A 14,560-nucleotide genomic window follows, 5' to 3' on the forward strand; every position below is an offset into this window, starting at 1 on the left:
TGGAGAATTCGCATTCGCCTTATGTTTGGCCATCTTCTGACACACACAACCTGTATAACTCTCAGCAGCAAGTTGACTTGACAATAAGGGCAGCCCAGCGCCCACTTTTCTTTTTTCTTTTTTTGAGGGTGCATAGATCGTGCCCTCACATAGATTGCGCCTTGGCCGGTCGCCCACATTGCCCATAGCAAAAACCGGCCCTGGCCTACACTTTTACAGCTAGCGAGCAGACAAGACCAAACACGTGCGTGGAGCGTGCCTGTCGGATCCTGTAGTTTTTCTAACGTTAAGGTGGCCACAGCTTATAAAAAACGACAAGTTCACAAGGTCACAAAGAGTGTTAACTTCACGATAAAAAAAAAATGACACCATTAAAATTGATTTGCTTTAACGCAATATTTTTGAAAGCACTAATTTTATATGATCAAAACAGTGTTTTACTATGTTCTCATTCATTATCCGTTTAAACACAGCAGCATCCACTTTTGAGTTCCCACAGGATGCACTACAGTTGTTAACAAATACAGTAATAACAATAATAATAATAACAAACTTTATTTGTATAGCACCTTTCATACATGAAATGCAGCACTTCATAACAAAGAAATCACATGCACCAAGTGCTTCACATAAAAAAAACATAGAAAACAGAGACAGAAAATTTATGTAAAATAAGATGAAAAATAAAACCTACTTGACAATTATAGTAAAAACTAGACAATTTTGAAAGGGCCATGGGGGCTACTGCTGGAGTGTGTACATTATGATGAGATTCTTCAGAGATTTCAAACAATTAACAGACAGAGGCAGACAGAAACATGGAGGAAAAAGAGCAATTTTCTGCCTCTGCACTGGTGTGACATTTGGGCTTCTGCAGACAAAACGGTAGCGCCTATCAGAAAAAAAAACAAAACACAGACCATCATCGCTGTAAGGACTTCTTGAACAATTTGGTGTGATTTCAGTGTTTCTACAGAAAATATTTTGTAGACACTTGCGAGTTTAAAACAGGGGTCTGTTCTGCTTCTCTCAGAAAATCTTTGTATTGGAGTCAATGAGGGGCAGAGACAGACATGGTCACACTGCAAATTCAAATTCTGTAAGTCTCTCTGATTTTTTGAGCACATTGAGAGAGACAAAATTTGTGTACAAATTTGAAAAAAATCATGCATGTAGAGTGTAAACTGTGGCTGGGAAGAGTGTGGAAAGAGAAGAAATCTGCAATCTTTTTAGGCTCTCTCCCATTCTGACTGATGATGTCACATACTCTGACACGAACATTCCGTGCAATACACACCCATTATAATCTCAAAATTTCTCCAAAAATGATCATGATCATTGAACAGTGATTGATCAAAAACTATATGACTTATCAAAACGTGGAATAATACACCAATACACAAGACTTGTGTCTACAGTTTAAAGTTTAAATGGAGTCTCTAGGTGAAAGTATGCCGGAGCAGTAGGCAGTTGGAAAAGTCCAATGATTTCCTCCCATTCATTCTCTATGAGAAATTTTTCGCAGTTTTTGGCGACTGACATCGCGAAAAATTTGCATTCTGTAAAGAAAAGTAATAGCACACCGATCCAGATCAAGACGCACGTTTTGAAATATATTTCGCATTGGTCCTCTCAAAGCTGTAGGACAAGTAACAAATCACTATTTCATAGCTGTAGGGGCCAGTGCTCAGTACGATTGCCCTGTGGCCCTAATAAGAAGGATGAAAAGGATAAAAATAGAATAAAGAGAATGCATGTAGTGTAAGATGGGCAATAAAACCAATGAATAATAGAGATAAAATAAAATTGAACATAGAGTACATAGAATGAACAAAATCAAGTAAAATAAAACATTTTGAAAGAAGTGCAGCAGTGCATTAGCATGAGGCAAAGCGCAAAGTGGTCCAGAGCTAGGCGGATAATTGACAAAGGCTGCATCCCTTATTTTCTTTTGACTGTTGTTGGGAGCCTCCACTAAACCAACAGCAGATGATCGCAGTGTTCTTGAAGGCAAATAATGAACAACAGATTTAGCAATGCAGCTTGGTCCTAGCCCATTTAGGGCAATGTATACAAGGAGGAGGACCTTAAAATCACTATGTTACAGGAAGCCAGTGCAACTGCAGCAGTGTTCTCTCTCCTCTTGTTTCTGGTTAGTCAGTGAGCTGCATGAGTTTTGAATGTGGGTTTTTTTCGTGACGCCTCTAAAAAGTGTGTGACAGTTATTGAGTCAGCTTGAAATAACGGCATGAAAGAGTTTTTAAGCGGCTTTTGACTCATAGATTACCATACTTTAACTATGTTTCTACAATTAAAAAAAATACGTTTTGGTACCTTAAAGATGAGGGACTTGAAGCTTAGATCTGAATCGACGATAACACCGAGGCCTCTAACCTCAGATTTTTAATTTCTTTAGAAGAAGAAATTGTTACTCATCCGTTTATTTATTAACAAAAGACAGATGGTAATAGAGTCTACAGCTGCAGCATCACTTGGTTCAGTACAGATGTACAGTTGTGTATGGAGTTCCCAGTATTCTCTGTAATAAACTTGGAAAAGTAATCCTTTCTTGCCAGATGTATTCCTTTGTTACTGACAGTGGCTTCTTTGCATATATTACAGTGAAGCTGTGAGCCCAGTTTTCCTCTGTTTTCTTTCAGCTGCTCGACAGATTCTCTTAATCTCATTAAAACTGCTATTGTTTAACCATGGGGAGATTTTGTCAGTCAACTTCTTTTTAACTTCTAGTGGAACAACAGTATTTAAAACAGATTGCAGGGTACTGTTGAAATTTTCAGCCATGTCATTTAAAGAGCAGTCATAACTGTGTGACTCCTACTAAGGTGGTAGTAGTAGTAGTAACATTCATCCATCTATCACCATAGAGCTATTGTTCTGAACATGCGCAAATGCACGCACACAGTAATGGTCAGAAACTGGTAATTCTAAAACTGAAACCTTGTTGTTATAACCAACTCCATAATATTACCATGCTGGTGAGTAGCTTCATTTACATGTTTGGTAAGTCCAAAGCTGTAAAGTAAATTCTCAAGATCCATAACTCTGAGTCATTGTTTTGTTGATATGAATATTCAGGTCTCCATTCAGCATTAATGTGTTGTAATCTGTCATCATATTAGTTTGATGCCACTGATTCATCTGTGTTTTTGTCTGCAAAAAACACAGATGAATGAATATGAATGAATATCTTAGTGGTGAACACAATGTAATGATGACCCCTGATAATTCTGCTTTCAGCTCAAGAGTAAAATATTCAAATGATGTAAATTCACCTGCCCTACTAATGATGTAAATTCACCTACCCACATTCAAAATAGAGGGACTTAAAGTATACTTAAAGTAAATTGTCAAGTGTTGTGTGCCTATAATGGAGGTTCTCGTAATGCAGATCATTTTAATATTGACTAACCCTACCTAACCCAGTTCAGGTGTGTATGCTCTGGGTGCAAATGTTAACCAAATCTGAAATGCCACTGCAAGTGGCATCGCATATTTGCTCATTACCTTTGAGCAATCCTGATTAAACTCAGTGGAAAAATCCTGCGCTATCTTCTGAACATGCACAGTCAGTTTTGTTCAAATCTGATGAAAGGGGGACAAATAGCAGAACTTTAGCATGCAATTATTGAAATTCTGCAGGCTTTATGTATGGCTGTTCTATTATACAGTTTATCATAGTTCAGTGGTTGGTTAATTTGAAATTAACTAAAACTAAATTCTTTTATGCTAATTATTTTTATCACAACTCAAGTGTAATCAAATGTTATGGCTGCCACCGTTCTTGTGTGTGTTTGTGTTTGTGTGTGTGTTCTTGTGCCTGGCATGTGTGTGAATGGTTGCAGGTGAAGGGGTGTGGAAATAGGACTCCTCCAGAGGAGGAGGACAGCGATTGGTGGGGAACCAGCTGGTGCCCAATCCCCTGCAAGCGGTTATCTCCTGCTGGCTACAAGAGTTGTCTTAGCCTGGCAGAGTGTGGCTGGCATCTCTCATGACCAGTCCTTCTCAAGCGAGAGAATCATTTGTTTGTGGTACATTTGTCTGAGCTCATGGCTCCTTGTATCCTTGAGGTAACCAGACATGAACTGAGCTAGGTTAAGACGGGGACTGATTTTACACCCACTTCCAGTCATATCGATTGTTAGCCCCGCTAGGCTTAGGGGTGCTGTTTCTTTTGTATTTTGGTTCTTGTTTCCCACCTTTACTGTAGGCCTCATTTAGGAGGGTTTTTATTTTCATTTCGTTTTGTGTGTGACTCAGGTAAGCTCTCGTTTTTGAGAGTTGTCTTTTGGTTGTTTACTTCATTTGTCTGAAAAGCACCCAATTGTTCTTTTTGTTGTCTTGGCCTTTGCCTTTTCTACACAAACAATTTAACATTCTTTGGGTTTAAACAAATAACAATTTTAACCATTTACATCTCTTTATTTTTTTTGTTACTTCCTTCCCCTAGCAAGCTGGGTCGTAACATGTATCAATGACTGATTGATATACAGTATAATTAAAGCTCTATATGCATTGGATTTACACTGTGTTCTTTCAGTATTTTAAAGAAACTGCACAGGTACTCTATCATTAATCATGTGAAAATGTACCATATTATAAGTCATAATTTCACATCAAACATCCAATTGCTATTTCCAATAATCAATCAAAATCAATTCTCACATAAAGTTAGGATAAGTGCATCTCCAGATTTTATTTCCCAAAGTCACTATAGAGCATTCTAGCCTATTTTCAGCAATGCATGCACACAACTCAGATTCCACCAGCTTATACTTATACTTGTACCCCATTTATAAACAATATGGATCAACATAATGTGTATCTCATCCAGACACGATAGAACTGCAAGTGGAAAGATTATCACAACCTGATGTCATCAAGTAATTATGTTCATTCAAAACAATTATATAGTAGGGGCATAAGCACTTGTGTCTGACACAAGTTTTATTTACAACTGTATGATATGGCCTCATGTTCCAGTCTGAAGGAGGCACATAGGCTAACTTCACATACTAAAATAATATATTATCTCCACAGTTGATTAATTCAGTGACAATATGAAGCTTGCTGATTTACCAAAAAAACATTCTGATACCAAAATAAATGAAGACAAAAAAACATGCAGTATTGAGGAAAAGACAGTCTAGAGGAAATTATTATACTTGAGTGTGTCATGACTGACCATTTCCATCTGTGTGGACAGAGCAATAACTGCTCTCCGTGGTCTCCCAAAGTGTCTGAGGGTCACTGGCTACATTGTTTGGACAACTGAAATCTTACCAGGAGTGGAATCTCTGAACAAACAGTACCCAAATTCTTCCTGTATTCTTCTCATGTAGTTATCTAGAAAATTATTTTTATTTACTTGTAATTTATCTTTTTTTCCTACTTTTGACTCACTGAGCAGTGGTGGGAACCAGGGTGGTTTTTAATTCACAATGAATTGCATCCTGGTCGCCTCCAGTCTGTGGTTGAGACCCTATAAGGACCACTGATGGCTCATGTCTTGTGTAAATTTGATGTTAACTAAAGCTACCACATGTGTTTATCTGATGACGAGTAATTCTGATGAAAATTTTTGTTTGTAGTGACATTTTTGACCACCATTATCACTGTACGGCACCAAAGTCACCCTAACCCTGTTGTTAAATGTCACGTTAATCAACATGTTCAAGCTGTACCCACTGTAGCTGAAGAGAAGCTTTGTAGTAACGGGCTAAAGCTACCACTGTTTACATACAAGCTTTCACAAAAAAAATTGTTTGGACCCGAGCCTACCAGGTACCAGCAAAGGATTAACATGAACAACTCTGAGTGACAGTAAAGTTGTGTGTATTATGTTGGTCAGTTGCCTACTCAAATGAATAATTTCTAACCAACTAAATGAGTACTACACCTAAAGCAAATGTGTGAGTACAGTCAGTGAACTGTGAAGTACTGTTTCTTTTGAGGCAAAGTAAGAACCTTTGGGGGTAAAAGCCTTGTGACCTTAAAGCCAATAAGCCATTTTTTTTTTCTGTCATCACAGAAATTAATTAAAATTATTCTGATGGCATAAGGTTTGATTTGTAGAAAAATACAACAATTCTGCTGATAATTTTCAGCCAATTCATCTTGGGTATGAGTGTCTTTTATTGTTACTAACACAGGGAGGTAAGGTGCCAAAGACAGAAACTGTCAAAATAGCTGCAATAAGTTTCAAACCCCAAATTCAACTCTCTGGGCATTACTCGAGGGGAAGTCCAATCTCTTTTATGATTTTGGTGTTATTCACACACAGCTCTTTGTATCTACCAAAGTTAAAAAACAAAACAAAACAAAAAAACAAACAAGCAATAAACCTACTGGCTACTGTTAGTGGCTAACTGCTGATCATACTGCAATCAATAATAACTAAGTAATTCAGGTTTTAGTTTGCAGAAGTTCTTAGTATTATAAGCAGGGCCAATGCTTGGTAAGTTTTCTTGTTTTTTTTAAATCCTGAAGTAGTAGTTGGCACACTCAGCAAGTGCTTTACATTGACATTTAAGTCACTGGCGAACACTACTCAGGATTGGCCCTAATGTCCTGCGATCAAACAGATGTCCTCTGGTTACTGTACAGGTTAATGTGTTGATGGGTACAGTTTCATCCATAAATATGCTGTAAGTAGTGAAACAGTAGGAGAGCTGGAGGCAGAACTCTGTGATGGTTTCTGGAAGAAGTCTGGCGTCACTCCCCCTTATAGTAAGGGCGCCTTTTGTCCTTGAATGCAGCCAAACCCTCCAATCGATCTTTAGTTGGTATCACCTTAAATACAACACAAATGTGTCAGTACTAAAAAGATGCATGTCTTAATCTTAAATCTATGCTAACTATATGAAGGAGACTTTGCAGTGAGGTGTTTCTAACCTCTAACCTTTTATCAATTGGTGATAAGAACTATAGAAATATCAAGTTTCCCTTTTCTTCCCATTCTGCCAACATTTCATGAATGCAGCACAAATCTTAGATAGGCTGACCAAAGAAACTGCCAACCAAATGCATATGTCATACTGCAGGGTAAATGAAAAGTAATTAAGTAATTAATTGTTTAATTACTCACCTGGGCATAGCATGCCTCTTCGATTGCCAGGCCTGTTGATAAATCCACCTGAAACAGAATGTGACATCTTTTAGTGAATGTTCACAGTGCAGGTGAAAATATCTTCATTTCAATTGTCTCCTCACATGTGACTCAGTTCTGATTTTTTCTAATTAACAACAAAAACATATATGCAATTTTTTCATGTTATTGTTTGCCACACAGCATATCCAGCCTGAATGCAAGTGTATTTAATAATTTTTCAGCAATGCAATCTTTCACTTGAGAAAGCTCTCATCATAATCATCTACAGTTTATCCTAGCGTAAACAAGAGTGTTGATTCCAACATCTTATTTTTGTAGTTTTGTCATTCCCATAACTTATGATAACCAATCTGACTGCTCATGTTACTTGACCAATTTTCACAACAAAGTTTAAATTTGCAAAACTGTTTTAGAGTAAGGATGGGCAATATGGCCAAAATAAGATAAGGTAAGATGAGACTTTATTAATCCCACACCAGAGAAATTCAGTCATTATTATTCCATTAAGGTATATGTCATTTTATATCAGGGTAACACAATATATCACAGAATTGTAACTGTTACATAATAATTAATTATGAAATGGTTTAAAGTAACCATACCATACTTAAACACATTTGATTATTTTCTTAATTTACTCAGAACTTTCATACAAACAAAAACAACTGCCTCAAGCCTCAGAAGAGTAAAGCTAACTTTCTTTCAAAACAGAAGCTTTAAGGTTCAAAGTGAGAAAAAAAAAAGAGAGCCTTCACTGGAGCAAGTGTTCCATTCTGGGATATTGTAGAAACGCAACATGGCAGTCTTTTCTTTTTTTTTTCTCTCTCTCAAAACACTGCCTAGGTGAATCACATTGCAGCATAGCTGCTAATCACCACAGCACTTGGCTGGTGGTGTAAAAGCTGGTAGAAAAACTTGCTTAGCAGTGTCTGACAACATGGAGCAGGCCGATACTGTTGGTTTTGAAGGATAGGGCTGGGGCAGAGGTCATGGCTAAGGAGGTAGGACTCATACAGTGAAATGAAATCAGAGCTGTGATGACTGCCACCATCTTATTAAGAAGGTTCAACCTAAAGAAAAGTCTTGTTGCAACCTCAATGGACAAAGAGTCGCAGTTGATGTATGCTATCAACTCAAGCAATGGTGCTGAGGCCCTTGATCTTGTTCTGGGGCCATACAACTCTGCCGTTGCTGACCTTTCTGGCTGGGCTATACAACTGTCTCTTAAAACCAAATGCACAGTCAGATCAAAAATGCCAGTCACGAGGCGCGAGCATGGACTGATTTGCACAGGAAGGGAGGGGATTCAACATGGCGACACCCTGTCATTAGAAGCAACAGTTGTAAACGCCGTAAAGTATCTTTGTTAAAAAGACTCAACAAACATCGGATATAAATACACACAAACACCAGTAACTACAATAATCGCAGATCAGATACACATCAAAGTGGAAGAAATAATGGATCTAGAAGCATTCATCGACCAGGACTACAACAGACACACCATGGAAGATGACACCGGTAATGTTACCTCACAACACAACAACCCAAACAAATGAAAGAAAAGTGACTCATCTACTGATACAGACGACCTGGGAAGTGTCCTCACTAGCATCAACAAAAAGTTAGACCTTCTCATCCCACTGCACGAAGAAATCAGAGACTTACGCTCCAGTTTGGATTTGCACACAACCACATCACATCACTTCTGAAATCAAACCAGGAACTACCGTCATCAGTCAAATCACTCAACGAACAAATGCAAATGGTCACTAAAGAAAACAAACAGCTGAAAGAAACTGTTCCGGACATACAGGCTCGCAGCATGCGTGACAACCTCATCTTCTCAGGCATCCTCGAAAAAACACCGGACAAACCAGATTCACTCATCAGAGACTTCATTACAACTCACCTTAAAATACCGCCGGACATTGCCAAATACATCACTTTTCACAGAGTTCACCATCTTGGCGCACACACAGCCAAAGGACCGCGTCCCTTCATTGCCAAACTCAACAAACTACTGATCAAAAGCAAAGGCAAAGAACTGAAAGGCACAGCATTTGGACTGAATGATCAGTATCCACGGGAGATTAATGAGCGATGTAAAGTACTCTACCCTATTCTAAAGGAGAACAGGAGAAACAACAAACACGCAGTCCTTGTTGTTGACAAACTGTATAGTGACGGACAATTATTTCGCAACCCCAAAACAACACCATGGCTCTTTTGAACGCACCACTGTGACATGACATGGGGGGGGGGGGGGAAGAAAGAAAATCACGCCTCCCTAAACAGTGTACCGCTAAAGTATTAGCTAATGACACTAATAACGCTCCTTTTCCACCAAACTATGTGTTTTTTGTTAATTGTTTATTGTTCTCACTATAACGCCCTATATGTTCACTTTCGAGAAGAGGCAATCTTAATACATAGACCCTTACCCTTAATAATAATACATCCATTGTTGATCCAGACAGAAGATATATTATCATTACTGCATCTATAAATAACAAAATATTCACATTTGCTAATATCTATGGACCCAATAATGACGATCAATCCTTTTTCCGTACTTTTTTTTCTCTACTGAGTGAATCAACCAATATCATAATTGCAGGAGATCTAAATACTGTTACAAACCCTATAATTGACCGCTCAAGCACTTCTGGCAATAAAAGAAATTGGCACTCCACTGAAATAATCAAACAATACATGCATGACTTCGGACTTGGCGATGGTTGGAGAATGAGAAACCCTTTAACATGAGAAAATTCTATTTCTCACCCCTCCACCAGTCCTCCTCCCGAATCGACCTATTTCTGATCAGTAAATCACTCGCCCCAAACATCCATGAATCCATAATTAATCCCATTACCATAAGTGATCACGCTCCTGTCTCTCTTTCCATAAATATTCAATCATATGTTAGACCCGTTTCAACACATCATTACTCCAAGACCCTGACTTCAATATTTTGATAGCTGAAGAGTAGGCATCCTTTCTGGAGATGAATGACTCTCCAGACATATCACCATCACTACTATGGGAAACAAGCAAATCAGTAATTAGAGGAAAAATAATATCATATTCCACATATAAGAAAAAACAACAACAAAAACTGGAAAACAGTCTAGAACAAAGAATCAAACAACTTACAAACATTCTCTCCAGCAATCCCACAGAACAGATAAAAAGGAATTCAACAACCTAAAAGCCCAACTTGAAAATATCATACACCAAAAAACACAATTCCTAATCCAACATGAGAATTTCCAATATAGTAACAAAGCAGGAAAATATTTAGCAAATCAACTCCAACACAAGAAAGAAAAATCAATTATTCCATCAATAATGACCTCTAGCGGTAACATCACTCAGGACCCACAGGAAATAAATGAAACTTTTCAAACCTTTTATAGCAATTCATACTCCTCCAGTTATGATCCTCCTCAATCAGAAATAGAATCATTCCTAAATAACCTGGATCTACCCACACTACCTAAAGACCTAGCAAATATTTTAGATGCACCAATCAACCAGGAAGAACTAACAAAAGCCATAAACCAAATGGCAAATAACAAATCACCCGGCCCAGGTGGATTACCTGCAGAATACTATAAACATTTCTGCCACATATTTTCACCACTATTTCATAGAGTAACCTCAGAAATAAAAACCACATCCATAATCCCCACACACATGAATACTGCCAATATGTCACTCATACTAAAACCTAACAAAGATCCAACCCAACCCTCTAACTACCGTCCTATCTCTTTAATCAATTACGGATTTAAAAATCATCACCAACCATTAGCCACCCGACTTGAAACAAGCCACTCCCATTTTAATCCATCCAGACCAAACAGGCTTCATCAAAAACAGACACGCTTCCGATAACACTCGCAGACTATTCATTCTAATTAATCTAACACAGCAAACAAATCTATAATTGTATCATTAGACGCAGAAAAGATTTGATAAAGTAAACTGGTCATTTTTATTCAATACACTTTAGAAATTCGGTTTTGGAGAGTCATTCATCCAGTGGATCAAAATTCTTTACACCTCACCACCTAGGGCCACAATAAGCACAAATGGTATCACATCATGGGGATCCACACTTCACAGAGGAACCAGACAAGAATGCCCACTCTCACCTTCATTATTTGACATTTTCATTGAACCCCTCGCTGCAGTAATACAACAAAATAACATCATTAAGGGAATTCAGAATAATCATTTACAACATAAAATTTGTCTTTATGCAGATGATTTATTAATGTATTTACAAGAACCCCACACTTCATTAAAAGAAACCTTCAGTCTAATCGATAACTTCTTTCTGATCTCCAACTATACAATTAACTGGAAAAAAATCTACCATATTCCCTCTGTCCGAAAACGCATGGGATTCTGCAACTCAAGACCCACTCCTCCCCTTTCACATCGGAAACATTAAATATTTGGGTATTAATATTTACTCCAATCTTTCAGAGTTATTCAACCTTAACTACATTCCACTACTAAAAAAAATACAGGACGACTTGAAACGACAAACCTCCCACTCTCTAATTGGACGAATTGCAACAGTGAAAATGAAAACCCTACCTCAAATCAACTATCTCTTCTCTATGCTCCCCACTACCCCAACAGACCAATGGTTCAAATCTCTCAACTCCTCAATTAATCATACTCATCAACCCAAACACAGTAATTCATGGATAGATTTAGAACAATCACAATGCAAAAACATCTCCATCACAGACCTACCATTTCTGCCCCAATCAATTAAAAAATTTAACCTCTTCAAAAATACAGCAATCTCTACAACTCTGACAGCCTGGTGGAAAGCCATCAAAATCTTGGGATCATCACTATCACCCTGTAGGTACACTCCAATTTGGCACAACCCCGATTTTCTCTCAGGCAACACTCCGATTCACTTTCCCACATGGCAAAATGAAGGAATCACTCACCTTATATCATCCGTTTGAAAATAATCAGATCATAACATTCGATGCATTAAGCCAGAAATACGGGGTTGGGAGACACCAGATTTTTCAACAGCTCAAACTTATTATTAAAACTAAAGTTAACATAACCAATAACCCAATAACCCACAATTTTTGTTCTTTCCTCTTCTTTTTTTCTTTCTTACTTTTTCGCTCTTTACTTATTGTTTTCTTCTCCTTTCTACCTACTCTCCTCTTTCACACACACAATTTGAAAATATATATCCTTATTACGATTATTATTATAATGACTATTACTATCATGATTATTGATATTAATATTATTAATATTATTATCTATTATTATGATACTAGTATTATAACTATTGCTACTTTAACTTATCCCTTTTAACTGTAATCATGATAATGACATTATTATTATTATTACTATAGAAATAAGGGTGGGGGATGGGGGGGGACCAGGGCGACCACGGGGGACTGGGGGATGGTTCCGTACCTGGCTCTCTGGTGGCACAGGGGGCCTCTGGTGGTGGCAAGCGGGGAGTGGTGGGGTGGAGGGACCCTTCCTCACTCCATCTCTCAAAAGAATAAATTCTATTTAAAAAAAAAAGCAACAAGAAAAAAAAAAAGTCAACAATGCCACTCCCTAGCGGGCAAACTCCCTCCTGAGCGTCTGGGAGTTGTCCAAGACAGGACAGGGCACAAGAGGCTAGATCAGCCACAGGCCAGCAACCACCTTTGGGTAAAATTTTAGGCAAGATTGCCTAAAAACTGAAAAAAATAAAAACAATGTAAAATTAAACTTAAATTAATTAAAGGAAATAGATAAATAAATAAAAAGGGAGGGGGGGGGGGGGGGCTTTCACTGCCCACTCCGCCTGTCACCCACTGGGGCCCCCGGTCGCGCTGCTCTGGGCCTGGTGGGGTCCACTCGCTCGCCTCCCCGGTGCCCGGGCCCGACCTCATCCCCCACTGCCATGGCCATTGCCATGGCCATCCCTATATAAATTGTTAGAAACTATTAATAATTATTCTGGGGGTCATTATCATGATTATTATGATATAGTTGTAATGTGTTGTCATCCATTGAATGATATATATGTGGTTTTGTATTATATTACCTTATGTTATACCTTTTCCTTATATTATATTGTATTGTATAGTATTGTATTATAATATGTTATATTGTACTATATTATAGTATATTACAGTATAGTACAACAATATTATGTTACATTATTTATGATATATGATATTAGTAGAGTATTATGGCACTTTATCACTCACTCACACACACACACACACACACACACACACACACACACACACACACACACACACACACTTATACTTGCTACAAAAAAAAACAAATGCATATTGTTTTTAAATTGGTGGGACAATGTAAATTGATAAATCAATTGTGCTATGGTAGTAAGAGACTGGTTTACAGTTTATCCAGGTTTCACACCTAATTTTCTTCCACCTTACTCACTGGTCCAACAACCACTCAAAGAGTTCTTTTCAGCATGGAGCTCGAAGGCATATGACAGGCATGCATATAAGCAAGCTACCCTCCATCAGGCAATGGATGAGGCATGTGATGACATCTCCACCCAGTTGTGCCAGGGTTGGAGCTCACACTCCAAAAGGTTTAAAAAATGTTCAGAGTTTTGTAAATTGTAACACTGTTGTGATAACTGGGCCATATCAATCGTAAAATACTCTAAAAGCAGTTCTGCACTGACCACTAAGACTTACCTCTATCCCTTGGTTGATCGCCAATTTCGCCATCCTTATTGCTATTGGACCCTGCCGAGCCAAAAATCCAAGAGTGACTGCTTTTTAAAAAGTTGTAAGGTTTCATAAAATGCCATGTGCAATATAAGTTGTTAGTGAATTGCTTTGATTAAGTACAATAAAGTCACAGACCTGCCAACCTTGTCAAAATTTTTTGAGTACCACTTGTGTTGTGCAGCATTTTTCGCAGGCTTTTGCAACTCCATTGCTTTGCATGCAGTAATTTCCCCATTCACTGGCTGGAAATTGGTTATAAAAAAAACAATGAAACCTATATTTTTGATTACAATACTTTTAATAGAGAAAATATAGACATTTTGAACTCTGTAATTACATTCTTTAACAATTTCTTAACATAAATATCCAAGCCTATCAACAGAAAACAAAAAAATGCTATGTACTGATGCTATGTATTGACGATGCACTGGGGTCATTAGGGGAACATGATCAATAGATTTGCTAAGAAAAAAAACCTCGCAAATCTTTTTTTTTTTTCTTTTTATCACTACCGTTACGCGGTAATGGTAACGGTTCACATTTACCAAAACGCTGGCAGGTACTGAGAGTGAGAGAGAGAGAGACACACACACACACACACACACACACACACACACACACACACACACACACACACACACACACACACTTTACCTTT

At 37.9% G+C, this 14,560-nt stretch overlaps 1 protein-coding gene across 3 annotated transcripts in view; it reads right to left on the reverse strand.

Annotated features, from left to right (window-relative positions):
- Positions 1-4,084: 4,084 nt before the first annotated feature.
- The window catches only part of auh (AU RNA binding protein/enoyl-CoA hydratase), a 37,773-nt gene continuing 27,297 nt past the window's right edge, over positions 4,085-14,560 (reverse strand). For 2 of the 3 annotated variants that reach the window (XR_011603424.1, XR_011603425.1), the window contains 4 exons: positions 13,867-13,917; positions 7,106-7,153; positions 5,807-6,810; positions 4,085-5,749 (listed from right to left, as the gene is read on the reverse strand). Coding sequence is in view for 1 of the 3 variants with exons in the window: in XM_070989302.1 (XP_070845403.1) it covers positions 6,733-6,810; positions 7,106-7,153; positions 13,867-13,917 (177 nt within the window). In the remaining 2 variants the exon portion in view is untranslated. Of the gene's footprint in view, positions 6,811-7,105; positions 7,154-13,866; positions 13,918-14,560 lie in introns of all 3 variants that reach the window. The other variant, XM_070989302.1, reaches the window with a different exon arrangement.

This window comes from Chaetodon trifascialis, chromosome 20, assembly GCF_039877785.1.
Source record: "Chaetodon trifascialis isolate fChaTrf1 chromosome 20, fChaTrf1.hap1, whole genome shotgun sequence".
Taxonomy (NCBI): Eukaryota; Metazoa; Chordata; class Actinopteri; order Chaetodontiformes; family Chaetodontidae; genus Chaetodon; species Chaetodon trifascialis.